The sequence below is a fragment of the Canis aureus genome, chromosome 7, assembly GCF_053574225.1.
Source record: "Canis aureus isolate CA01 chromosome 7, VMU_Caureus_v.1.0, whole genome shotgun sequence".
NCBI classification, from domain to species: Eukaryota; Metazoa; Chordata; class Mammalia; order Carnivora; family Canidae; genus Canis; species Canis aureus.
Window position 1 is genome coordinate 27,103,902 of NC_135617.1, and position 27,702 is coordinate 27,131,603.

At 45.6% G+C, this 27,702-nt stretch overlaps 2 protein-coding genes across 9 annotated transcripts in view; one reads left to right on the forward strand and one right to left on the reverse strand.

The window, feature by feature from the left end:
• NT5E (5'-nucleotidase ecto) overlaps nucleotides 1-27,702 on the reverse strand; it is a 45,306-nt gene that overhangs the window by 10,914 nt on the left and 6,690 nt on the right. Inside the window, exons 2-3 of the mRNA XM_077903174.1 lie at nucleotides 16,854-17,076; nucleotides 13,139-13,327 (exon numbers count right to left, since the gene is read on the reverse strand). Of these exons, the coding sequence (XP_077759300.1) occupies nucleotides 13,139-13,327; nucleotides 16,854-17,076 (412 nt within the window). The remainder of the gene's footprint in view (nucleotides 1-13,138; nucleotides 13,328-16,853; nucleotides 17,077-27,702) is intronic.
• On the forward strand, nucleotides 646-27,198 carry LOC144317174 (uncharacterized). 8 transcript variants are annotated; one of them, XR_013383071.1, is made up of 4 exons: nucleotides 646-802; nucleotides 10,642-10,875; nucleotides 14,454-14,645; nucleotides 26,835-27,198. XR_013383071.1 is itself a non-coding variant. In XM_077903175.1 (3 exons), exons 1-3 carry the CDS (start codon nucleotides 1,535-1,537, stop codon nucleotides 26,839-26,841), a joined length of 510 nt encoding a protein of 169 aa, XP_077759301.1. In that variant the 5' UTR covers nucleotides 1,314-1,534; the 3' UTR covers nucleotides 26,842-27,198. The 8 variants fall into 8 exon arrangements, 1 of the variants encoding a protein (XP_077759301.1); XR_013383065.1 differs by lacking the exon at nucleotides 646-802 and adding an exon at nucleotides 1,302-1,723 and having other exon boundaries at nucleotides 10,642-10,955; XR_013383067.1 differs by lacking the exon at nucleotides 646-802 and adding an exon at nucleotides 1,315-1,723.

Below are 27,702 nucleotides of genomic sequence, written 5' to 3' on the forward strand. Positions count from 1 at the left end.
GCTCCATTCCCAGGAGCCCAGGTAGACTAGCCGAGCCACTTTACTTCCCTGCATTTCAGTTTCCTCACCTGTAAAATAGGTGTAATAACAATTCCTATTTCACAGGGCTGTTGAGAGGATTAAATGTCTAAGTTCCTAGCATAGTACCTGGCACACAGTAGAAAATAAAGGTAGGGACGCCTGGGGGGCTCAGTGGTTGAGCGTCTGCCTTCGGTTTGGGGCATGATCCCCGGCTCATCAGGCTCCCCATGGGAAGCCTGCTTCTCCCTCTGCCTGTGTCTCTGCCTGTCTCTCTGTGTCTCTCATGAAAAAAAAAAAAAAACTTTTTAAAAAAAGAAAATAAATTTCTCTCCCTGAGGAGGGGATGGCAACCTCTAGAAACCCTAGACACATGATCTAGAGCTTGGAATCCCTAATGGAAGCTGAACAGAAGTGGCAAAGCTTGTTGTTAGGTTTTGCTGCCATAATCCACAACCCTTTAAGAGCCACATTGACTGGCCAACTAGCATGCACACGACTCACGCAGCCAGACCCCACATGGGCCAGGTTCTGCTGACTTCTGTCTCAAAGGGATCCCCGTGGAGAGCCTGGGAGCTGACTCATCACACCCAGAGGTTGAAGGGCTCGCTCTGCTACTGCCTCCCGGGCACGTGCTTGCATGAGGGCGGGGACTCCGGCCTCTAATCACTCGGCAGGTTTCAGTTCTGTAACTGCGACGCTCCTGCAGGTCACTGCGGTTCACATCTCACCGCGGAGACACGGTCCTGGTTTGGCTGCTTTGAATCAGAGACTACAAGAACAGGTACCCTTGACCCACTACTGTTGCTATCACGCCCCCCGCCCCCCAACGCCCTTGACCAGTCCTCCCTATTAGGTGTTTACACAGGGCCCAGGAAACTGTGGCACGTGCTCACAGGGACCAGTTATGAGAGCTGGCCCCTAGATCTCATTTAATTTTCTAAGCATCCCATGAGGCAGCTTCTATTACTGTCCTTACTTTACAGATGAGAACATGGATTGTCATAGGCGGTGTGCCCAAGGTCACACTGGTATGTGTGTTATGTGCGGTGTGTCTGGTATGTGAAAGAGACCAGACGGAAAAGCGGGGCTGGGAGGCCCTCGAGCTGATGTTCTCCCCACGACCCCACACAACCTACAACTGCTAGTCTCAGAAAGCCCGCAAGAGCTGGTTGCTAAAGGCCACTTACTAAATCAAATGCAAGCCCAGAGGCCGCACCTTGCACCCCAAGCTATTTCCAGGCTTCTCCTTTCACCTAAGACAAGATGGGGTGGACATTATGAAAAACCTGCTCCTTCCCTGCTCTTATGCCGAGAGCGGTGCCCACATTCCACCTCAAGAACCATAGAGCAGAAGTGCAGCAAATACCAGCCCCTCATAAGCAGGAAACATCTGCTGCCAACCTGAATTTCCCATTTTCTTGCTCCCTCTGGAAAAAAAAAAAAAAAGCCAGAAGTTTTGGAACTTTACTTTTACTAAGGCCCCTGACTTGAGACCCAGGGCAGGGCCTGTCCCATGGCCATTCGCAGTGTCAGCCTCACGAGAGGACTGGCAGACGTTGGCTCTAACGGCTCTAGACGATCTCGCGCGCTGCAGGGCAGCAGGGAAGGTCACCACTGTCCTCATCCTCATCCGGTCTGTGTTGGCTCTGATCCGGGCAAGCCTGGAGCCTGCACCAGCCCCCTCACCCGCTGCGGAGGGAAGGTTAGACGCCGGTTCCTCCCCGAGCCCAGACACGCAGGTGCCAAGGGGGAGGTGCAGTTCCCAACATGTCCACAAGATGGCAGAGAAAACCCCATCGGGGGAAAAGGCACTAAATCAGTTCCAGAATGGACTGGCAGTTTCATGGAAATCCTAGAGAAGGGCAAGCCTGGTTTTTTTAGCCTTTAGTATTGCGCCTCACACGGACATAACCCAACCTAAGGTGAACGTAACAGGATTTCGGCGAACGGGTCAAATGCCTCCTCGCATGAGCGTGCCCTCTACAAATGGGGGCTGCTAACCCCAGCTCTAGTCTGACAGGGGACGTTCTCTGGTTCTGAAACGCCTCGATGTTCCTTTTGTTAGAACATAAAACTTGTCACCTGCTTCTTAAAAGGACTTAATCAGGAACAAGGAGGATGCTTCCCAGTGGCTGAAGCAGCCACTGGCCCATTTTGGCTAATCTCTGCCTCTGCCACAGCGGAGTGCTCTCTGCTCCCCTCAACTTGGCAACCTCAGAAACCACTGGCAGAGAAGCAATCCGGGGCTTCATATTTTCCATCCCATCCCATTCAGCCAGATGCTTAGGCCTCAAGTATTTCTACACGAAGCCACACATCTGTCTTTAGAAACCCAACTTGTCATCTTGGCAGGAGAGAAACTGTTCACCAGAACATTATTCCAGCTGTCTAGCAAATAATCTGGGAACCAAACGTGGAGAAACCGTGGGATTGTGGGCTGACATTTAGACTTGGTAAATGGGGCACTTCCTAGCACGGTGCAAATGCCAGACAGAAGTTCCAGGGCTCGGCCCGGGGGCCCTGGCCACAGCAGCTCCTCAGGAATGTGACAGTTCCAAGTACAGGCCTGGACCACTGCCCTGCCAGTAGCCAGAAGGGGCTGAGGCGGTGGATCATGTGGTGACAGAGGTGCCAAGGAACAGGCCTTTGACATGGTTTTCAGTTGGCTGAATGAATTAGAGAATGTTTCAAGGGAGTCCTGGCTACCATTTTAATGTACGTGGGAACTGGTTTGAGGACTTCCATACTTCCTACGTGGTACATACGTACAATGAAATACTAGCCATAAAAACGGATGAGATCATGCTATTTGCGACATGGATGGACCTCGAGGGTATTGTGCTAAGTGAAGTAAGTCAGACTGAGAAAGACAAATAACCACATGGCTTCAGTCTTACGTGGAATGAAGAAACAAAACAAATCAATGACACAAAAAGCAGAATCAGACTTACAGACACAGAGAAAACACTGGTGGTTGCTGGAGGGAAGGTGGGGAAAGGGACTGGGAAAAACATGTGAAGGGAGTGGGAGATACAGGCTCCCAGTTATGGAATGAAGAAGTCATGGGAATAAGAGGCACAGCACAGGGACTACAGTCAATGATTCGGTAATAGCGTGCATGAGGTCAGATGGTGGCTACACCTCGGTGAGCACAGCGTAACGTATAGAGGAGCTGAATCACGCTGCTCCACACCTGAAACCAACCTAATATTGTGTGTCGCGTATACTCAAATTAAAAAAAAAAAAAGAACTTCCGTACTTCCTATGAAAGGGCTGGATAAAAATAATTAGTAATTAGTATATTTCACATGGTTGCTCCTAAGGGACTTGAGTCTCTTCTTTAACTTACTTGGAAGTGCTTGGTCTGTCTACTTCTCTACATCTCCTCAGGCAAGCCACACTCCTGGTCAGCATGATCTCGTGCCTGGGTTACTGCACCGGCCTCCTAACTGGTCTGTATGCCTCTTCTTTGCCTCTTTCTAATCCAGTGTCCACACAGCAAGGCCTGAGTGATCTTTCTAAAACATAAACACGATCATGCACTCCCTGGTTTAGAAGATCTCCTACTGTCTTAGGAAAAACATGACAATTTTTGATATATCATAACCTACATGATGTGACCCTTTCTTGCCTTGCTGGCTTCATCTAGACTGATCAATCACCCTGCACGTCAGCGATCCTAGCTTCCCCCAGCCCCAGGCCACACCCACTGGAGCCTTCAAGTGTGGGATGCGACCTGGAGCCAAAGGCCAACATGTGCATTTGTTATATCATTTGGTTTCAGCTTAGTCATCTCTAAAATGTAGAAAATACCGGCTCGTAGGCTTGGAGAATGACAAGTTAATGCAGGTAGGAAAGCTGGACTCAGGTAAAGGCTCCATAAAGACGATGATCATTGTTTACCAAGTTAGCTTCTGGATGTCCTGATCGTAGCCCGAATGTCAGCTTTTCAGGAGAAAAAGATCCTCCTATATATGCTCTCACAGCATCTGGTACTTCTCCATTCACAGCATACTTTGTAATTATATATAATAGGATTGATTTATTTGCATACTGAAAAAAAGTCTGATTAGGGTCAATATCTCTTTTAAGACAAGTTCCAGGAGATCGGAGGCTGCCAAGTCTCCAGGGTTTGCCCAGCACCTAGAAGGCACGCATAGAATGTTTGTTGAATCACTCAGCTTGAGTAGTTTAGCCAGCGCTTTTCCGTGGACCAGACAAGACTTCTAAGCTCTCCATGTAGTGAAATCCACATGTAAAGGGGGCAATGCCTGTGTGCCCACTGCTTCCCCCAACCCCCGCCTCAATTCAATTTTCTTAACTAATGAGCTGAGTGGGGGCTTATAAAGCAGAACCGGAGTTGGGAGTCAAGAGAATAGGTTTTGGTGCTAGCTCAGTTTCAATGTGGTTTCATGACCTTGAGAAAGATACTTAGCTCCTGGGCCCTACATTTAATATCCTAAATTTGTAAAACAAGAGATTTGACTAATGGGTTAACCCAAAAGTTGTTTTGTGTTTTTGTTTTCTTTTTAATTACGCAATGAGATCTTGTGCATGCAGGAAATCTTGTGGCAAAGCGAGCCGTAAAGCAGACTGCTCAGGTAGTGCAGGCTTAGGTGGCCCTGGGGCCAGAGCGCAGCCTCAGGCTCCCTGCCATGGGTGCTCCTCAGGCCACAATGCATGCATCACTGGCTGACTGTCCTCAGCGCCCAGCCGATCAGGCCTGCAAGTTATGTCCCCTGCCTCTGGTGTAGGAGCAGCTTCAAGATGAGCAGGCCCAAGGCTCTCTCTCATCTTTCCAGCCAAAAGGTCTTCTATAACCAGAGGGGCAAATCAGAGTCCTCGGCCATCTCCGTACCCTACTATGACATGCTAGCTGTCCTGTTTCCTTAAGGGAACTTAACGGGCTGCATGACATCCTCCATATCTGATCTGTGTCCCTGTTTTGCACATACTTCAATTTATTGTTCAAATTCTTGATCTTGTACATTCAGTGAGGACTCGGAGGTCTGAAGCAGATTATGAGTCTTGGAGCAGTAGCCAGAGCGAGCACAAAACTCTCATGAAACCAGTCCAGGTTGTTGGCTAATGCACTCCTGAGTGGCTGGAGCAAATAAAGGAGTCCTGTGGGGTGGGTGGGAGATCACCACAAATTCATTCACTCTATCAACAAACATTTACCAAACTCCAGCAGGTGCCCAGTGTTCTGGATCTCCACTTCTCTGCAGGGCCAGGTCTAAGGTCTGTGCTTTATCTTCATGAGGTCAGGCTGCTTGAGGGAAGGAGTGATGTCCCCCTTGTCTGCCACCCTCTTCTCTTGCCATTGGATCTAGCCATCTCTATGGCCTAGTAATTTCCCAGGCACCAGACTTCTCATTCATTTTTTACATTATAGAACAAGGTTTCATATAAAAAATTTTTAAAAAATCACCAAACTGTTCTACCACTAAGGTCTGTTAAAATGCAGAGTCCAAAGGAATGGGATGGGGAGACAGAGACCTGTTTTCATCTTAACATGACCTTCTTGTAGTTCCATTAAGTGCTCTTTTTAGAAGTAATGATTTTATTTCTTGAGATTAAAAAGGAGGTACATATGACCATACACTGATGTATACCTGATATACCTTTTTAGGGAGAATCAGCATTTAGCTGACAAAGGCATTCCCAGAGTGGTTACATACAACATGAAATGCTGTGTGTTTGCAGATAGTGAGGGCTCTTTTGATTCTAACAAAACATTCATTTCAATCACACTGGTGAACAGTCAAGCATGGAGTATACAAGTTAAATAAGCTTATTTCTGTGAACCTGGAGATCATCAGGCATGACCAGGTCTGCTTCCAAATCATGATCTAGTACTTGGAAATTCTCTTACAGATTAGCAGTCATGAATTCAAAACCTTAGAGGTGTTTCTAGGCCTGTGGGGGGAATGTATAAATTGAGGATTAGAGAGCTGAGTAAGACATAGCCAGCCTGCTTGGCCTAAAGCGCCACATTCCTGGTTTTTTATTTTTTAGAGGTAAGAAGATGCATTGGGTCATTTATGTATTTAGCTCAGATTCTCAAATTGAGTATATACCTCCTTTTTATTTATTTTTTTTTATTTTTTATTTTTTTAATATTTTTTATATCTTTGAGAATTAGCATCTTTTTTTTTTAATTTTTATTTATTTATGATAGTCACAGAGAGAGAGAGAGAGGCAGAGACACAGGCAGAGGGAGAAGCAGGCTCCATGCACCGGGAGCCCGACGTGGGACTCGATCCTGGGTCTCCAGGATCACGCCCTGGGCCAAAGGCAGGCACCAAACCGCTGCGCCACCCAGGGATCCCATACCTCCTTTTTAAAAGTCATTTAACACAAGTATTAATGATAGTTCAAGTTGTTAAAGCAGCAAGTATAGGCCAAAGTGGAGTCACTCATGTTAAGCCCCACGTCAGCAAACCAACACTTGACCATGTTTCTGTGCTCAGCTCTCCCAAAAAATGAAGGCTAAAGTCAACCAGTCAGTGTTTGCCAGATCAGCACAAGTTATTTGGCTGCTACAAAACTTCCCTTTGTTCCCTGGAAGGAAAGTAACCCTGCTTTAACCAATCAGCAAATGCCCGGTGTAACTGCCTCATTCCAGCTTACTTTGATCCAGAAGACTCTCTGGCCTCGTGCAGCTCTATCTGCTAGATGGAATCCTGACCGATTCATGAATCACTGAATAAAAGCCTACTAGAGGAGTAAATTGTCTGTGTTAGATTCTCTTTCAACAAAGTTAAGAATATGGGGCAGCCCAGGTGGCTCAGCGGTTTAGCGCCACCTTCAGCCCAGGGCGTGATCCTGGAGACCTGGGATGGAGTCCCACGTCGGGCTCCCCGCGTGGAGCCTGCTTCTCCCTCTGCCTGTGTCTCTGCCTCTCTCTCTCTCTCTCTCTCTCTCTGTGTCTCTCATGAACAAATTTTATTTTCTTTTCTTTAAAGATTTTATTTATTTATTTATTCATGAGAGACACAGAGAGAGAGGCAGAGACACAGGCAGAGGGGGAAGCAGGCTCCACACAGGAAGCCCGACGTGGGACTCGATCCCGGGTCTCCAGGATCACACCCTGGGCTGCAGGCGGCGCTAAACCGCTGAGCCCCCAGGGCTACCCTCATGAACAAACTTTAGAAAATAAAATATTAAAAAAAGATTAAGAATAGTTAAAAGGTTATAGGATTTAGAGAGTTCTAAAAAAATGTTTTAATAAAAGTAAAACTAGCATGACAATATCTGGCCAATAGAGAAGAAAACATCACTCACAGTCCCACCACCCTATGGCAATGACCAATATAGTTTGTGTGAATGTAAAAAAAAAAAAAAAAAATATATATATATATATATATATATACACACGGATGGATAGCAATGAGGGGAGAATGGATGACAATCTATTTGAGGGTGAGAGAATTTTCTGTTTAGTAAAACTGACAGGTCAGAGGCTGGCGCTGAGGCTCAGGGTTAGCTAGAGGTTGACTGAAAGGTCCCGAATGAGTAATTTACTGGAACAACTAAGTCCCTATGCCACCAGGACATGATCTTTGTGATATTATTTTTAAAACGATTTTATTATTTACTTATTCATGAGACACACACACACAGATAGAGAGAGAGAGAGAGGCAAAGACACAGGCAGGGAGAGAAGCAGGCTCCATGCACGGAGCCCAATGTGGGACTCGATCCCAGGACCCCAGGATCACGCCCTGAGCCGAAGGCAGACGCTCAACCGCTGAGCCACCCAGAGATCCCAGGGCATGATCTTTGAAGTCACTGCCCACACCTGTTTCCTCTGGTTGGTTCTCTCAGCTCACTTAATAAAGCACACGTCAGCCGTCCTCACTGATGCCCAGAGATGGTTCTTTGTTGGAGAGGGTTTCCCTGTCCTGTGGATGTGGTAAATACTGAGACCATTTCCTTGTCTTAAAAGGCAAGCTTCTCTAAACTTCAAGAATGAAAATTAATGGAGATGAACAATGATTGCAAACAACACCAAAGCCTCTCGCCCCGCTCGCTGATTCTGGTGAAGCAGAGGCAGGGCCAACCCTTCCCACGGCATCTGGCCTCTGGCTGCAGCACAAGGAACAAGTGTTAGCTTTCTCCGCTGTCTTATCTATAATTACATATGACCCCATTTGTTTCGAGAAGGAAATCCTGTGGCCCTTATAAATCATTTATGTTCTAATAATGAGACAGTTTAAATTTCATATTCAATCAACGTGTGCCTACTTGAAGAAGCAACGAAAATAAGGTGTTTAATAAAAACTGAGCAAATAAAGAAATCTCACTTTTAAAGGCGCTGTTAATATTCACTCAATGGTCCCGGGCACTTGCCTTCAGCCACGGACATGGCCAAGAGTCCTGATGGACACTTCCAGACTAATGAAGAGAGAGAGGTGAAGCCTGCTGGCCTGGGATGGAGGGAGGAGCCCAGGAGACAGGTTTCGCTAAGCCTGACAGCCAGGTCTCTAGGGAAGAAGGGGTGAGAGGCTTTAAGGTAAAGCCAGGAGCCTATGATAAAGGAGGTGGACAGTGGGGCTCTGGAGATGGAGCCATCCCGGATGAGAACTCAGTTTCAGCCTGTGGCCTGACATGTGAAGTTGCTGAAATGGAATAGAGGTGACAGTCACGTGTTGAGAGGATAAGAGACTCTGCACCTTGGGTAGGGGATCAGCCATCCACATGGAACACTCTGCCAGGATGAAGGCAGGAGCTGGGGCAGCGAGGAAGGCCAGAAGTTGAGTGACACTGGGGTGGGTGGCTTAGAGACCATTAGATGACAGTGAGAAGGAGGGGACCGGGTGGTAGAGCCTGGAGGTAGGAGCCTCAAAGAAGTTAGAGGTATAATGAAGTTCACTGCAGTAACCTAAGGAAGTTATAAGGTGTTCTACCAAAAACAGTTTTATTTCCCCAAACTGGAAAGTAAGCAATCTTCTATTCTATTCTATTCATTTATTTATTTTATTTTATTTTATTTTATTTTTTTATTTTTAAATTTTTATTTATTTATGATAGTCACACAGAGAGAAAGAGAGAGAGGCAGAGACACAGGCAGAGGGAGAAGCAGGCTCCATGCACCGGGAGCCCGATGTGGGATTTGATCCCGGGTCTCCAGGATCGCGCCCTGGGCCAAAGGCAGGCGCCAAACCGCTGCGCCACCCAGGGATCCCTCATTTATTTATTTTAAAGATTTTATTTATTCATTCATGAAAGACACACACACACACACACAGAAAGAGAGAGAGAGAGAGAGAGAGGCAGAGACACAGGCGGAGGAAGAAGCAGGCTCCATGCCGGGAGCCTGATGCAGGACTCGATCCCGGGTCTCCAGGATCACGCCCTGGGCCGAAGGCGGGTGCCAAACCACCGAGCCACCCAGGGATTCCCAAGCAATCTATTTTAACTATATTTTTATTCACGAATCATATTTAACCTCACTTAAGTTATGCTAATTCCAAAAACAATTCAGAGGAGCTTTTTTTGAAGGCTGTGAAAATTTATTTAAACAGGCAAATATGCTTCATCCCCTCCCATGTCCAGGAATTACCTTTAATTGTTAAGTTCATCCCTCAAAATGGTGGGTATCAACACTGAATAGTTTCACGAGAATAACTTTAATCTTGCTAAGCAATCATGCAATGTGAAATAAATGACTAAGACTCTAGAGGCAGGTTTTTCAGAGACTGTAATTACCTACTTCAAGATTTATGTATAAACAAGTCATAATTTTTATCCCCATATTTCTCTTTTATTCAGTCATTCATCATTAAGTAAATGTATCTACTTGGCAAGAGGCACATTCTGTTTTGTAGGACCTCATTGGCTGGAACAAAGTGACAGAGACAAAAGGACAGGCTACAGCATTAGTGGGAAGTCAGGCATGGTCACCAAACCTTTTCAGGCCCATCAGGGCGCACTAATTAATGGTCACACACCAAGGCCATGGACGACCAATTGGTGCTGGAAGCCGGCAGTGGTTAGGATGGTGTGAAGGCAAATCATGAGGAACATGGGGATGACTTTAGCATTGAACGGAGTCAAAGATTCCTTTGACTCTTTGTGCTCTGTTTTGGTCATGCTTCATTCAGAGCTGAGTTTTTCAAAAATGTGGGCCAGCTACTATATGAGGAAATTAATTTAATGGGTGGTCACTGACACTTAAAAAAAAAAAGAAACAGTAGTACGCAGGGTGCACTCTAGGTTCTTTGTGAATGTTTTCTGTGTGTGTGTGTGTGTGTGTGTGCATGCATGTGTGCTTGTGGGGGGGGGTGTGTGCACGCATGCGTTGGGTCTTCATTCACAAGGCCTTTCTTACTCCTTTCTTACTCTGCATCCTAGTCAATACAGTCTGAAGCCACTACTCCACAGCACAAGGTGGTTGGAGGCACACATCTAGCCCTCTCTGTGTGCCCTGGGGCTTCTGACACTGCCTCAGAGCAAAGCTAAGAAAAGGCTCCAGGGGAGGGCATTTCACAGGCCGCATCCACACAGCTCAAGTACTAGGCCCTGTCCTGGGGCACCTCACCTGTACCCCTCCAATACCGATGTGAAGTCATAAGGACCTTTCATAATAGGGTTGTTTCCATCCTCCTTCTGCAGATGAGGAAATCGGGCAGGATCCCACCACCCATCAGTGGCACAGCCACCCCGACACCAGAGTCTACCCAGCGCTGCCCCAGGACTTGCTCCAGTGGGACGTGCCCCTGGTCTGGAGCTCTCAGCCCGTCTAGCTGCCCTGGAGTTACTCCAGTGGCTCTCAGACGTTTGACTGCAACACTGCTCACGCTAAGAAATGCACATCACTGTCAGCGCCTGCCACCGTCCTCGACATGGGTACGTACTGCGTGCCACGTCCTTGGAGCTGTTCTCATCGCTTCCTACACCTCTCTTTCCATGAAACAGTACATATTCCTGTGAGTAATAGAAGTACCTAACCTATTTTTGTCTAGTCTGTTAAAATTCTTTAACCCATTACATTGATTTCACAACCACTAATGGATATAGTCTAGTTTGAAATTATTCCCTAGCCTGTGTTCATCAAGAGGTAAAATACTTAGGAAGGAACTGAATTAGGAAGGAATCAACTATGTGAATACTGGGGCCTTATTTTCTTAAGGGAAGGCCAGCCCCACCTTGTAGAGTAAAGTAGTTCATGAGCATCACCGTTTCGGTCGGTATATTTTGACTGGCAGGCGGCTTCCACGCCACTGCGTGCCAGGAGGCAACTAGTTACAGTTCACAAAGTGTTCTCCCACGTATAAATACACCACCTCCCCTAAGTCTCACAACAATGTGGAATGTTGAGCGTTATCAGCTCCATTCTGAAGCAAAGCTAATAGGTTCAGACAGGATGAGTGACCTGCTCATGGTCTCTGATGTCAATCAGGAAGGAAGACTTTGGGGCAGCCTGGGTGGCTCGGCTGTTCAGCACCACCTTCGGCCTAGGGCGTGATCCTGGAGACCCAAGATCGAGTCCCCTGTCAGGCTCCCTGCATGGAATGGAGCCTGCTTCTCCCTCTGCCTGTGTCTCTGCCACTGTGTGTGTGTCTCATGAATAAATAAATAAAAAATATTTTTTAAAAAAAGGAAGGAAGCCTTCGGACCTAATATTGTTTCTTTCTTTTCTTTTTAGAATCCATGTCTCTTTTTCTGATTGCAAAAGCAACATGCATTCATTATTTGAAAATAATCAAAAGTGCTAAGAGAGTAAAAATTGCCTGTATGCTTTTCTGAGTGATAACCCCTTTTACCATTTGTCAAAGATTTTTAAAAAGTTTTATTTGTTTATTTGAGAGAGCAAGGGTGAGAGCGAGAGCGAGAGAGTACAAGCAGGGAGAGGGAGACAGAGAAGCCGACTCCGTGATTATCAGGGAGCCTGACGCAGGGCTCGATCCCAGGACCCCAGGATCATGCAAAGGCAAATGCTTAACTGACTGAGCCACCCAGGTGCCCCCCGCCTTAACATTTTTTTTTCTATTTCAGGTATTTTTTATTTTTGCTTTTATAAAAGTAGTATCACCATAGTGCATACAGAGATGGGCAAAGCAGCAACCTCCTCAAGGAGGAGTGTTCCCCACCAAAGCTTTCTTCCCGCTGTTGCTAGAAGTCAATTACCAGCCAAGCCCTCCTCTTCCTCTTCTTCCTTTTCTTAAAGGTCCTTCAAAGTTCCATGCAGTGGTGATGGGGGAGGGAGGATGGTATGGTAGGAAAGAGTCACTGAGCCAGACTCAAAAGTTTTGGGACATTATAGCTTCAATATGGAAGGGAAAAAAGAGGTTTTTCTCACTAAACCTACTTAACACCAAGGAGAGAGAGATAGAGGGAGGGTAGGAGGGAGAGGTATAGGGGAGAAGAGGGCGAGGGAGGGAGGGAACAGGTATACTTTCAGGAGCATTGGGGCCTATGGTATCCGGGACGCTCACAGTCCTAGTAGGAAGTAGAGTTAGGACATGAGCCCAGAGTTCCAGCTCCTGCTACCTGTGAACCTACAAATCGAATCTGTCACCCTGACCTGTGAAAGCCTGATTTACATTATTTTGTTTATACTTAATTTTTTTATATGACATGTTGCTTTTTGGTATAAACTGACTTTTGGCAGGAGGTTGGTAATCTTTTTTATTTTATAATGTATTTTGTACATATGTTTTATATATATTTATAATATACATAAATGGAATTGACATAATCATGAAACCAATAAATTATTCTTAATAATGTCTCTGAATAAGGGCAGCCCCGGTGGCTCAGCGGTTTAGTGCCACCTTTGGCCCAGGGTGTGACCCTGGAGACCTGGGATCGAGTCCCATGTCAGGCTCCCTGCATGGAGCCTGCTTCTTCCTCTGCCTGTGTCTCTGCCTCTCTCTCTCTCTCTCTGTGTCTCTCATGAATAAATAAAATCTTAAAAAAAAATAATGTCTCTGAATAAGATTTACACATGTTACCATGTATGTGTATTACATATATTACATGTTACAAAATATATGTCATCTATATTATGTTAAATAGTAGTAAAAATATTAAAAATATTTTAAAAAAACAAAAAACAAAGTAAGTTATCTAGACATCCTGGCCAGTATAATCCTTTTGAAACAATTACCTGTGTAAAGGAATGTGTTGGAGTGTCCTCCTACCACGATGTCCACACCCTTCACTTTCTGAGCGATGAGTTTATCCATTTCGAAACCAGAGTGTCCCAGTGCAATGATTTTGTTCACATTTAGAGTTTTCAGCTTATCTACTTCAGGCTGCAATGCAGTGATTTCATCTTCAAATACTAAATTCCTTCCTAAGGAACAAAATAAATAAGATGGACATTTATTAATCATTTTTATTATGGCTTATTACACATACTAACATGTAGAGTAAAAACAGCTTTATCTACTAAAGCTCTTAAATCACAAAACCAAAACTATTTATAAATTAAATATAAAATCCCTAGAAAGCCAAAAAAATTCACATCAATATCCTTAGTTATATTCACTTCGTGTTGCACTGGGTTTGGGTTGTGAATGATATTATGTTGCACTAATTCAATCGTCAGCTATGAGGAGGCTTCAGACCTGGAGACCTATTTTTCAAAAATGTGTTTTTAGACTTAGACTTCCTTTATGCCAAGGCAGAAAATGCCTGAGCCCATGAGCCTGTTGTGTGATATGTATGTCAAGTCATTACGTTGTTCATACACTTATACAGTGCTGTGTGTTGGTTATAGCTCAATAAAGCTGAGGGGGAAAAAGCCCAGATTAGTACCTCTAAGCCTTCGTTTGCAGGTTCAAGATAATCAGTCTTCAAACTTCAATATCTGTCAGCAACTAGTCCTTGAATGTCAAGCTTAACACACCAGTTGATACCGTGCCTTGTTCATTTGCTAAGCTCAATATTAGAGCATCACTGAGCTCTGCATCAGACAGGGTCTCCCCCGGTCCAGCTGGCGCTGGCAGTGTGCACATCTCTGGCTGCTTCCTCCCCCCTGTCGTGCCCCCGTGGTACAGGCTGCTGAGTGTGGGTGTGACTGTGCAGACCCAGGCCTGAAAATTAGCCACTCACACAGCCACATCAGACTGGCAGCACTGTCACTAGCTCATAGTCAGCACCACTTCAACGTCAGGAGTTGTAGCAGCTTGGCCACCATCGTCTGCCATGAAAACATCAGGAGTAATCTGCTTCTTGGTGACCACTCCAAGAAGTCCGGGCTCCCTGCTCACCCCTTGGTGCCATGTCACCTTCTCTGCGCATTCCCTGAGCCTCCCTCTAAATTGACAAGGTGCACCCATCCCCACCCTCCTGACACATTTGCCATCCCCCCTACTGCTTAGCACCTTCTGACATGCCAAATATTCTACTCATTTATTTGCCCACAAAATCTATAAACTGCAGTAGGTAAGGATTTTTTTTTTTTTTTTTTTGGTCAGCATCCCTGGTGCCTAGAACAGTGCCTACACGTAGGCACTCAGAGGAAAGAAAGGATGAATGAATGAAGGAGAATCTACTATCCTCGGCTTTAGTTTGGCTGGCATGAAGGAAGAAAAATTCAGAGAAGTGCCTCTGAGGACAAAGGAATGTTCTAACACATCAGGAGTCTCTCGGAATCAGTCATCACACATGTAAGAAAGCATGGCATATATTTCAGGATATCTTGAGGGGTTGCAGGAATTTCATTATCCAGCTAAAATAGATGAAATGTGCTAGGACTATCAATTATACCTGTGGGCACCCAGGCTATGAGGGCCGGAGGGAAGGGGCTGGATGAGAGGCCAGAGATTTGTAAGAAGAACCTACTTGCTGGGCCTGTGGTTTTGGCAGAAGCAAGGGTCTCCAGAAACACTGATCCACCTCTCCCCAGCACCAGCATCAGTCCCTGCACCATCCAGCCTTTCTCTCCTGGGAATGCTGGGAGGCCATCACCTCTCCAGACACAGCAGCCCGCTAAAGGGCTATTATGGGGTGCTATCAGAGTCCCAGCAAAGGAGGGATGATTGCCTTTGTCTTTCCACCCTTTTCTTATTGGTGATTATTCCAGAAGGGATAACGCTTTTCTCCCCATCACGCCTGAACTCCTTGGTCAGTGATTCAGAAGGCTCTACAATCCAGTCCTCGCCCAACTTTTTGCTTTCCCTGCTGGGAACTTCTGTTCCAGGAAACTGAATTCTTTGCTCTTTTGTGATTGGGGCCCCCATACGTCACTGCTCTCACTGTTCATTCTGGCAATATTTATTGAGAAGGAAGGAGAGGACCATGGTCAGGTTGGGTGGGGTGGAGAGCAACCCAGTGTTGTCAGCTAGTCCCGCTGACGTGACCACACCGTGCTTAGAAGAGCACGTCTGAAACACTCTGAAAGCTGGTGACTCATCATGTCCACTACAGCCAACTGGCTCAACAACAGCTCCTTGTTGACTGTGTCACACAGTGTGCAAAGGCTTGGACACCTGGGGACAGATGCTTACCTGCCACATGGAGGGCCTGATAATCCCCACCTCCTCTGCCAGTAGGGAGCAGAGAAGCCCTGTGCCTGGCCTGCCTGGCCTGCCTCCCAGCCGCTGCAGGACTTACTCCCCTCAGAGCAGCACCGGGCCGCATAGAACCCAGCATGGCTGACCTTCCCGTTCTTTCCAATGGCCTGGACCAACCACAACAATAAATGTATCACTTTTCTAATCGTTAGAGGAGTGTATGTCTTTTATCAGTGAATTCTTTTTTTTTTTAAAGATTTATTCATTTATGATAGACATAGAGAGAGAGAGAGAGAGAGAGAGAGAGGCAGAGACACAGGAGGAGGGAGAAGCAGGCTCCACACCAGGAGCCTGATGTGGGACTCGATCCCGGGACTCCAGGATTGTGCCCTGGGCCAAAGGCAGGCGCCAAACCACTGAGCCACCAGGGATCCCTTTATCAGTGAATTCTTTTTTTTTTTTTTTTTTAATTTTATCAGTGAATTCTTAATGAAAACCCTGGCTCCTAGTTTCCCTTCTCCTGTTTTTTTTTTCTTTTTTCCACTATGTTCAGAACCACAAGGGGAGCCACCCATCACCACACAATGCTACTACAATACCACTGTACTAAATTCCTTATGCTGTACCTTTATTCCTGTTAGTTTCCTTTTTTTTTTTTTTCCTTCAAATATGGGAAGAAAATTGGTTTGGATAATTTAGAAAAAAATATCATTTTCGTTCTCACTACCAAAGTGTTTTGGTGAAAGCGTTCCTGTAAAAGTGGCTCAAAAATGTTTCTTGAATACCTTTAGGATTACATATGTATGTAAGTATAAATAAAATATTTATATTAGATCATATGTACTGTGAGACCTTTCAAGGATATGTATTCCTCAGAAAACCAAATACAACAAGATCATTAAAAAGAGATAAATAATGAAAAGGGAGAAAGGAGAATTAACTAGACAGATACTAACCATACTAAAAAAGCAAAGGTAAGGTAAACTGAGGTAAAACCCTAGACCTGAGCGCTCTGGCTCCACAGGAAAAAGGGCAGTGAGTTATGGTTCATTCTCCAGTAAATGACTGTGATGTTTAGCACTGGATGTAAATGGCTTTCTTGTCCATTCTGAATGGATACTGAATTAAACAAAGATACCGTGTAGGTCAACAAAGAAGTTCACTGAACAAAATACCAATGTCTTTAAGTAGTTTAGAATAATATTGAAACCACCAGACTGGATTTATCAACATTATTCTAAGTATACCATTTGCCCAACACCACACATTGTTCCTACTTGTACCTAATCCGTAAAAATAATGCCAAGCTCTGACTTAATAAATCTCTTTGCAAGGAACGAGTGCTATAGAAGTAGAAAATACCTGGATTTGAGAGAAAAGGGGTTTCTTTTGAAGTATATCCAACAATTCCCACAACTTCATCACCAACAGGAATAATTTTATATGGCAAATAAAGTCCTGATATTTGAGATGCTAGTGGCCCCTTTGCTTTGATATTTGCACTCAGAATTGGAAATCTGGCCTCTTTGAGGAGTGGATCAATCAGTCCTTCTACACCATTATCAAATTCATGATTTCCCAGTGCCTAGTAGAAAGGGAAAAAGAGAACAAGAATTAGGTACTCTGGAATTTCTAGCAAAAACATACTGTAAAGGATATTGTATTAGCCCCCTCAAACCTGATGGGGCTCTAGGAGCTGACCTCATGACCTCTGCCACCCTCACACCCAGAGATGTTACTCAGTGACCCTGGGGTTGGACCCCAGGGCCCATGGACCCACAGATCACCAGGCTCATTTGAGAATTGCTTCCCAGGTCCCACACCACCTTCTGAAGGTGGCATCAATGCATTTAAGGGTCACCTGGAAAGCTGGCTCCATGTCCACTGTCCTGCCATCCCCAGATCCAGGGCAAGTTCCAGAATCTGCATTTCCTAATTGGCTGCATTGCCCAGCCTCTTCAAGTTCCGTTCTCTCTCATAAACCCACGTTTGAATCCACCTGCCTGACCATTCCAAGCACCCAGCTGCTGGGAGAATGATTACAATCAACAGGACTTCAGCAAAAGACGACTGGAAATGTATTGTTGATAGAGAGATCAGAGCCTCTCCTCATCCCATCTCCCATCTCCCGGGCCATTACTCCCTGATGCTCCCACAGCTGTTTCTTCCCAAGGACTGTGTGTTCCTCTATTTCTTCAGGGAAAATGAGGATCCCCAAAGGCAGACAGGTGACATGCTCCACATTGTACAGGGTGGCACAGGTTTCCTCCTTCGGGCAGCTCTGGGTCGCCCTGGGTTTCATTCCCAGCAGTTCCCCATCCAAGGCACATCAGGACGGCGCAATGTTGCTGACCTGCCCGAGCACAGGACTTGCGATGGGGAGCTGGTTAGAGACGCCCGCACCTCCCACCTTCTTTGCTCTCTCCCATTCCTCACTGCTCCGGGAGGTGCCGTTGGGTTCAAAACCACCACTTTGACATCTGGCAGCCTCCCCCAGAGGAACCCTGACAAAACATGCCATTCCAGCCACCTCCCCTGAAAGCCCTTCCGCCCCTTCCTCCTTTGGCCTCCTAGCATAGCCCATCTCCGCTAGGGACCTGCTTACCTGCTCTGGCAGGCTGTTTGCTAACTTAGCACTCAAACCAGGAGTCTCTAACTTTCACACCTGCTTTGACTTCACTTAGCAGGTCATCTGGGAAATTCTCTTACGGTCCCCATTCCCTTCCTAGCACATTCCACACTCTGAAGGCATGTTCAGCATGTTCGTGGGGTCCCCGCCAACCTGTGTGCTCCCTGAGCCACTGCGTCCCGCTGCCTCCACCCTGCTCAGCGCTGTGGCCCCTCACGAACTCGCAAGCACCCACATTTACCGTGCTCAAAGCCCCTTCCTCCAGTACTTTCCACATTGGCCCAAGCTGCCACCATCTACCCAGTCAAGGAAGCCAGAAACCCGGGGCAGCTGAATGCCCCCCACTTGCTCGCTCTGGCCCTTCCCTCACCAGCATCCCATCTTTGCCTAAATGCTCCGTTTCATTCATCTTCCTGTGTGCATTCCTCGCCTGTTCCCTCCTGGATCACTGCCACAGCCTCCTCACTGGCTTCAGCTGGCGCCATTCCCTGCTCTAAACCATTCAACATAGTGCTGCCAGAAAAATCTTTCTAAAATGCCAATTTCTAAATTGACAGTTTATCTTGTCAAACTCAACCGTAAGGTCCTATGGTGACTCTCCACTGCTCTTGGGATAAAATTCAACATCCTGAGCTCACTGAGCAATAAGGTTCTTTGAGATCTGATCTTGCCTTCCCCTCCAGCCTTATTTCTGACACCCACCACCCGCTCAAGTTTAAGACAACGGGGCAGGGCTCGTACCACCACTTATGAACTTGACCTGAGCGCACTCATAAACCACAGCTTTCTCTGGAAGAGCAGTGAATGAAAGAAAGGTTGTAATGAAAATGAGTCAGCATTTACTAAGCACTTGCTACACACCAGCATCATGCAAAGTGATTTTGTGAAGAAAACCTGGTTCTGTGCTGTGAGATTGGTATTATTACTATTATCATTTTACAGATGAGAAAAACTGAGACCTGGAGACATTTAATAAATAGTTCAAGGTCATGCAATTGGTAAGTGGTAGAGCAGGGATTAGAAGCACTTCTGTTTGACTCCTAATTGGCTGCATTAATTGGCTGCAACTTCTTCACCTCTATGCTTGGGTATGAAGAGCTTTGTATAAGGCCTAGTAGATAGGGAGCACTCGGAATGAGATCCTAAGTACTTGCAGTTTTCATGATCTTACTCATCTTTGTCCCTTTGTATATAACAGGAAAATGGTTGATTGAAATACAGCTAGGTAGGGGAACCCTGGGAGGCGCAGCGGTTTAGCGCCTGCCTTTGGCCCAGGGTGGATCCTGGAGACCCGGGATCGAATCCCACGTCGGGCTCCCAGTGCATGAAGCCTGCTTCTCCCTCTGCCTGTGTCTCTGCCTCTCTCTCTGTGCGTGACTATCATAAATAAATAAAAAATTTTAAAAAAAAAAGAAATACAGATAGGTAGATGAACAGAATGCGGTACATAGAATAGAAGTATTCCTTTTTCCTACCATGCCTTTACTACCTTATTCAATCAGTGGCTTTAGCTCCTAAAGTGTTATGATCCTTCCAGAAGAGATACTTCCCAAGAACCCTTCACTGAGTTCCCTGAGTTACGTGTATTTCCTCTGCTCTGATGGTCGCCTCTGTGTACCCCGCACCTGCCCACTCAGGCCCTCTAGCGCCCAGCACGATCCCAGGAGCAGAGATCCCAGGAGCAGAGATCCCAGGAGCAGAGAAACGGTGCACCACTGAATGAATAACTAGAGGAGCAGAAGAGTCTAACAAATTTCTTTCTTCTATACACAGCTATCTTTTCCTATGAAAATTCCTTTGCAGAAAAATTCCTTTTGAAATACTTAGTTTTTTTTTTTTAATAAACTCCACTTTTCATTTCCCCACCTTGACTTTCTCTGATCCGTTTCTCCTCCTCCATTGCATTGATTACAACTTCATTATTCGTGAGCTATTGGGAAGGAGAGGCGCACCACTCACTTGAGTCTACTTGCTCCCTGTTGACATACAGCAGGTGCTTAAGAAATGTGTTAAATATATTTTTTTAAGTTTTTACTTTAACTACAGTTAGTTAACATACAATATTATATTAGTTTTAGGTGTACAATATAGAAATACATGGATTCTTATTCATTTCTATTACTTCTATTAATATGAGAATAGCTCAGGAAAAGCCTGTTCAAGAGCAGAGCAATGAAGGATAGAACACATCAGGGCAGGTTACCTTTTCACATTCCGTTACATCTTACAGAGCATTTGTAGTACAAACATAAGAAAATTTATGCAAATTCATACTGCAGTATCATTCTGCCTTTTTTGGTCCTTTGTGAAAATTCCTGTACCTTTCCTTAAGTGTGCTCATCAGTTTTTTGCTGCTCTGTCCAAAGCTCCCCCTCATGATCTGATCTGAGCTAAACTATTACCTGCCATTTTTTTAAAGATTTTATGTATTTATTCATGAGAGACATAGAGAGAGAGAGAGAGAGAAAGGGCAGAGACACAGGCAGAGGGAGAAGCAGGCTCCATGTGGGGAGCCCGACATGGGACTCGATCCCCTGTCTCCAGGATCACGCCCTGGGCTGAGGGCAGGCTCCAAACCGCTGAGCCACCCAGGCTACCCCGTTACCTGCCATTATTGCTATAATCCTCACATCAGGCAAGTGTTTTTTTCTGACCTAAATCATATTCTTATGTTCTCTCCCTCTTTTTTTTTACTTTCCAATCGTTTCATTTCTAACATTGCATTCGTTTACTAACCCTATTCATCATTCACTGATCCTAGATGACAATCTTGTGTATTTTTACTATAAACACTTAAATTTCTTCAAATGTACTTTTCTGTAATTTAAGGAAGCTGAGTGTAGTGAAATGACCTTCAAAATTTCCAACATCAAAATCACAGAAACCTAATGCAAGCCTCTGGTCTAGCCCTGTCAGACTTCACCCTCACTGCTTCCGTCGTGTAGAAACCCAGAACTCTATCTATCTATCTATCTATCTATCTATCTATCTATCTATCTATCTATCATCTATCTATCATCTATCTATCTCTATCTTATCTATTTAAAGATTTTATCTATTTATTCATGAGGCACAGAAAGAGAGGCAGAGAACCCGGAAGAGGGAGGAGAAGCGGGCTTCATGCAAGGAGCCCAAGGCGGGACTCGATTCTGGGAATCGGGGATCATGCCCCAAGTCAAAGGCAGATGTGTTCAACTGCTGAGCCACCCAGGGATCCCTCAAAACACTATTTAAAAAGAAAAAAGAAAAAACTGGTGCTCTTATATGAAAAAAACTTTTTTCACTTCCATCTAGCCCAGCCAAGAATGTTCAACTGCCTAAACTCCTGAAATGTTGGTGGCATTTAAAGCAGAACACAGAAACTGTAAGGACAGAGAGAGATCTGATTCTTTGTGATTCTTCTTAAATAAACTCTTGTTAAATCAACTCCGAGGTGAGGAAAAGAGGCTCGTTTAACACCTTCTGTAGGGGTCTGTTAATATTTACATTTGATGTGGAAAATGTGTCAAAGTCTAGTGGCTTTGGAGAAACGCTCTGCTGCCTAAAGATAAAGCCCAGAAGGCTTTTCATGGGAAGCAGCAATGGAAGAATGAAACTTCTGGCTCTAAGTTTCTTGTTGGATTACTAACAACACCCTGCAGTGAGGAGTGAGGGAAAGCCTGTGTCTACACTTCAGTTGTCATTCTTCTGAATTCTGGATACAGGCCAAAGCCGACCTTCCATTTGTGGATAAACAATATCATCATGTAGATAAATTTCCAGGTGATTATGAGGCGACTACATCTCTAATCATTTTATTTCCAAATGCACCATATGCTAAACAGAATTGGAACTAACGTTCAATCATTGTCTCTTGGATACAGTGCAAACAAATACATGATGTCATAATGTCATTCTCCTCCACCTCTTCCTCTGTCCATGAAAGATGCCAATTGATTGAATTCATCTTTCCTACTGTGTTCAAACTGAGACTCAGAATCCTTCTTACCTTAGCCCCGCAGGGAGTTACTGTCAATCAAGTGGAGCTGGCATTGGAGATGAAATTATTTTTCATGCTTGCCTTAAGATAGTAATTATGTGCGGAATCTATTTATTGACTTCCAACAACAGCATATACATTCAGTGAGTAACAAATGTTAGAGACCATGCTTGGGAAGAAAGAGGAAAGAATACTTTCTGATTTTTCTCTTTCCCGCGTTTGTTCCATGTGTAGTGTGGCTGGAATCTACTACTGAACCCAGCAGTCACCCTGACGTGCTGCTGCCCGGCCACATTGTCCTCTGAGCCTGTGTGCCAACTTCCATGCTTTTTCTTTCCCAAAGCACTTCCTAGGAGGAGTGGTATTTATTCATTTCTTCATTTCACCTGTAAATAATGTGCCGTTGGTATTAAGGCACTGGTACCGAACAAGCGGATGGAACACTCCTTGGGCCGAGAGTAAGAGAGAAAATGCCCTCTGTTGTAGGAGTGGGTCCACCTGAGCCTTGATGCTGGGATTTATTTATGGTCTGCAGGAGGGGACACCAAAGTCAGTGGCCATCTGACACCCTTCCATGAAGGTCTTTCATTATTTTGGAATATTCTGCTTTCATGGAAAAATCTTCCCTTTCTGATCTCTGCAGTTACAGCTGATTGATCAAAGCAGTTTATTAATAATATGCATTAATTGACTCCCATAATTCATTTAAAATGTCTCTAACACAGGTGGAATACTTGGTAAATATTTACCAAACAAACGAACAAGTAAATAAATAATTGGTGGGTGTGGAGGAAAGAGGCAGAGAATTAATTCCGAAGGCTGGAGCCTTGGTCCTCTGCCTCTGGGCTGGTTGCATTTAGCGGCCTCCCCCACGTCACCCGGAACCCTGTACCAGTGTCATCACATCTCGGTGTGGTGCACTGGGAAAAGAGGTTACAAGACACAGTCTGACTTCCTGTACCAAGCTGCTGAAGAGTTCTGTTTTGAAAGCCTCTGATGAATGGTCACAGTAGCCAGAGTAATAATTTTAGCAGTTAACTTGGCCATAGAAGGCAAGGAAGCTGCAAAGCCCTGAGACCTGAAAAAGCCTCCTAGGACTAGAACCTGTTAGGCAACACCTCACACAGAGGCTGCATTCTCAACTGGGTTTTGTGTCCCAAAATAAATAAAGCTGTGAAGAGGCCACAGTGGCTCAGCTCTGGCAAGCTCCTGGCCCGCATCCTTGGTCAGACTTTACCTATAGGAGAATTTTTATTCCAAGTGTTACCAGAAAATTTAGATTTTTTCCAATATTTGGAATGACCCCTCCTCCTCTTCATCCCAGGCCTGCCCAGCCTGAAGCCAGACACTGACAATGTGCCCTCTGGGCTGGGCCAGTGGGGCAGACACCGTAGAGAGCTGTCTGAGGTGTTTTGGTGGCCACTGCCCTCTCTTTCTCCCACATCCTCCCCATGGCTCCCCATTCCTCCCTATCTGTTGGCCATTGAGAGTCCCCTGCCAGACCAACAACCAGTAAAGAAGGACACTTACCCAGCAAGCTTGTGAATGAGACACTTTTTTTTTTTTAAAGATTTATTCATTCATGAGAGACACACACACACAGAGGCAGAGACATAGGCAGAGGGAGAAGCAGGCTCCATGCAGGGAGCCCTACGCGGGACTCAATCCCGGGACTCCAGGATCATGCCCTGGGCTGAAAGGCGGTGCTAAAACTCTGAGCCACCTACGCGTCCCATGAATGAGACACTTGGGAGGATGCATGTGGTCCCAGATGTTGGAAGGGAGCTTCTACAACTACCAAGAAACACCCAGAGAAGCAGTGGAACACCTGGGCATCCCTCCCCCAGTCTCCCTGGGCCCCCTGTTGTGGCCAACCAGCAACGAAGTCCTGTGGGTACTGCTCCTACACCATCCTCTACCACACTCTTGCTGTCCCCTCTGCCTCCTCACTTCTCATCCAGACCTTTCTGGAGTCTTTGAAGCAGGTCTCCTGCCCACCAGGCTCACAAACTTCCTGCCCATTCATGGCAGGCTGCCAGAATGCACTTCCAAAAGATTGCATGCCACTGCTTCTAACCCCGGGTTTGAGTTCTCGCAAGGCCTCCCACCGCCCGCTGAAATCATAGTCCTGACTCCTCAGACATCACAAGGAGCCCCTTCCTGACTTCTGTGAGCTGATTCATTTCCTCTATCAAACTTCAGGTGCCCTCAGTTCCAGGCACACTAAACTACCCAGGCAATATAGTGTCTTAGATGCAGCTCAATGTGACTTCCCTGTGAAGCCCTCTGTGTCACCCCCACAGTAGATGCCCCATATCTGCGACACCGTGCACACACGTCTCTGATACCACTTGACCTCATTGTGGCTGTTGGCTCACACTTCTTTCTCCCAAAGGCAGCAGTGGCATCGACTCTCCTTTTATCCTCGGTGACACGAATGAACACCTGATGCCGGTGCCCAGCAGATTTACTGAATGATTAAACCACCATTCCACGGGCTCCTTTTAAACAGTCCACCTTGCTCTTTGATTTGATAATGTGAGATAGTAAAACTTTCCAAAGGTGGCAGGATTGAAAAAAAGTTGGTAAATAGTTGAGCAATATCTTGTGAAATGAGAGAAACCAAGCTGCTCAGAAGCAGGTGAAAAGTTTGGCCAACTGCATCACCGTTTCCAGCTGACCCTCTCGGGGCAATTGGCCTGGTTCTCTTCATTTCCTGTGTTTTAAGTTTATATTTTCACTACTTACTGGTCTTTGTTTGTGAATGAAGCAGATTTTTCTTTTTTTTTAAGTCTGTTGAACTGTTTTGTGTGTCTTGTGTGTGTATGTGAGAACATTATTTAGATTTCATGACGGCAGTTAGGGAGAGAATGAAACTTTTTAGAGTCTTTTCCTATTGGAATTCTGCTGAGGAGACCAACTCTTTGGTCTTTCAAAGGATATCTGTATCTGAGTTAGATAGGGGACATTCACAGCCTCAGCTTTGTTCACAGAGGACTGTAAAAATTACCAGGGAATTTGACATAAGGAAATTTCAAGGAAGAGTTTTTTTAAATACAAAATATATGACAAAAAGAAGTTAAAACTCTCATGATACATGGGCAGGCCCTGTTCACATATTAACTCATTTAAACCTTATAGTGCTATTAGGTAGGTGCTACTATTTGTCCTTTTCATAGATGGGATACTAAGGCACAGGGCTCCCACAACTAGCAAGTGGCAGAGCTGAGGTCTGAACAAAGGTAGTGAGGTTTAAGCATCCAGGACCTTAACCACTTTATCAAACTGCCCCTAATGTAAATACCTGGAAGGGATGAGTTTTACTCAACCAGCTTCTTCTTTTTTTTTTTTTTTTTTTTAAGATTTTATTTATTTATTAATGAGAGACACAGAGAGAAAGAGGCAAACATAGCAGAGGGAGAAGCCGGCTCCCTGTGGGGAGATCGATGTGGGGCTCAATCCCAGGACCCCTGGATCATGACCTGAGCTGAAGGCAGACACTCAACCACTGAGCCACTCAGGCGCCCCTCAGCTAGCTTCTTACAGGGTTCTAGAGTGCCAAGTAGCAAGGCCCTAGTCCTTGTCCTAAGGGAGCTGACAGGGCAGACAGGGAGAGGACAAGACATGAGCACATCCATCTGTCCCTCCATCCATACACATGTAAAACAGGTGGGGACCACAGGGAGGGCGGGGTGAGGGAGTCTGCTGCTGCTGTTCTGCCAACGCCACTGCGCACGCTGCCTACTAGGGACTGGAGGCCCTCAGAGTGTGAGCCTCACCTCCTTGGCCTGGGTCAGGAGAAGCTCACAGGCAAATGACATCAGCTGTGTAAACAAATGAGGCAAGGAAAACTCAAGGGCTGAGGTAGTCAAATGTTCCGAGTGAAGACAAGAGGTTTAGGCATGATGTTACAAGGGAAAGACTGGAAGTAACTGATTTAAGTGCAGCGCAGTATTTGTGACACAGAGGAAAAGAATTTGTTTTAATCCACAGAAATCAACTGCAGTGTCAAAAAGCCATTTGTCCGAAATCCACAAAACAGGTATTTAGCCAGTCATTTAGGGGAGGTAGCAACACACCCTGTCATGGGAGGGGCATGGGGAGGCCTGACCTGTTCCACAACGGGGCTTAGTTGCCAATCATTCAGAGAGACCCAACAACGACCTAAGGACGGGGTGATTACAAATTAGGTTTGAATTGACACATTTCTGGAGTTGTAGACCATTTCTGGGGTTGGGTTGTGCTCCCTCTGGCCCCCGAGTCCTGGGCCAGGGCATGTTGGTCTTGGCAGGTGAACGGGGCCTCTGATTGATCAGAAAAGATCCTGGGACTCAGCCCAGTTCATGGGAACTTCAATGTTTGTTGAATGAATAAGTGAACAAGTACTGAAAAGACAGCATTTCACATTTTCCATATCTAATGGAAAAATGTACAGACTCCCTATGTGCAAAATACACATATCAATATTACATTGAAAATTACTTGTTCGCTGAATTGGGTTCCATGCAGGTTTAACTAGATCTCTGAGGGGCTAGACGGCTCCAGCTAATGTGTGGGCTATATATAGAATCAACTATTCAGGGGAAAAAAAGTGTCAAGAGAATTTTCAAACTCTAGTCATGTGGTTGAAGAAAACAGACATGGAAGGAGTTCCCCCAGTATTTGGATGTATTTGTGAGTGAAGTGCAGAAAGCTGCTGACTCAATGTGTGATTTACTTGTTTTTTTTCTTCCAGTTTTTAGTTAAGAAAAACTCAGATGCCAGAACAAGGACAAGATGAGTTAAGAAACCGCCTTTGCCTCCTCCGTCTGGTGCCTGAGGCCAGTGTCACTCAGCCTGCCTCGTGTGGTGGAACTCACTCGGGAAGAGAGGAAGTAGAAAGGCCACAACCACAGCCACAGGATTGGGTGGGGGCCACTGACATCACTGAGGCTTGGGGATCCACCACCACCCAGACAGGCAAAACTTCTGCGGTCTGAGTCTACTTTTCTTTGCTATGAACTTTCTTTGCCTTAAAAAAAAAAAAAAATACCATCACCATCAATATACCTCTTTCAAGCTTCACAAACTAGTATTGCTAATTTGTCTCCCTCAAACATGGATTTATTAGTGAAGATAAAGTAATTCTGAGAGTTTCTTTGATGTGAGAGACTTTGAAAGCATCCGAATACAAAGTGACTTCTCTTGGCTCAGGGTTAGTTTTCTGGGGAAAAGAGGAAACGTGCCCACTATGCATTTGGGCATATATGGCACATATGTGGGCTTGATGGTGTGTCTTCCGCAGACCAGATCTTTGGTTCTTGAATTCCCAGAGTCAGGTATTAGAATTTTAGTCATTTTTGCTTTGCTCTGCTTATCCCCTTCCTTCACAGGTCTTGCCCACTCTCTGTGTGGTCAAGAGAGGCTCAACTGGGCACTGCCTTCTATCCCCCAAATAGCAGGTTTCTCCCCAGCAGGTCTGAGTCACTGTCCTCAGCACTTAGCATGGGGCCTGACACATGTAGTGCCACAATCTCCAGCTCCGCTGCGCACCCTGGAGGCTGAGGGGAGGCTGAAAGTTCCAATCCTCTAATCATGGCTTGGATTTTCTGACAGCCGGTCCG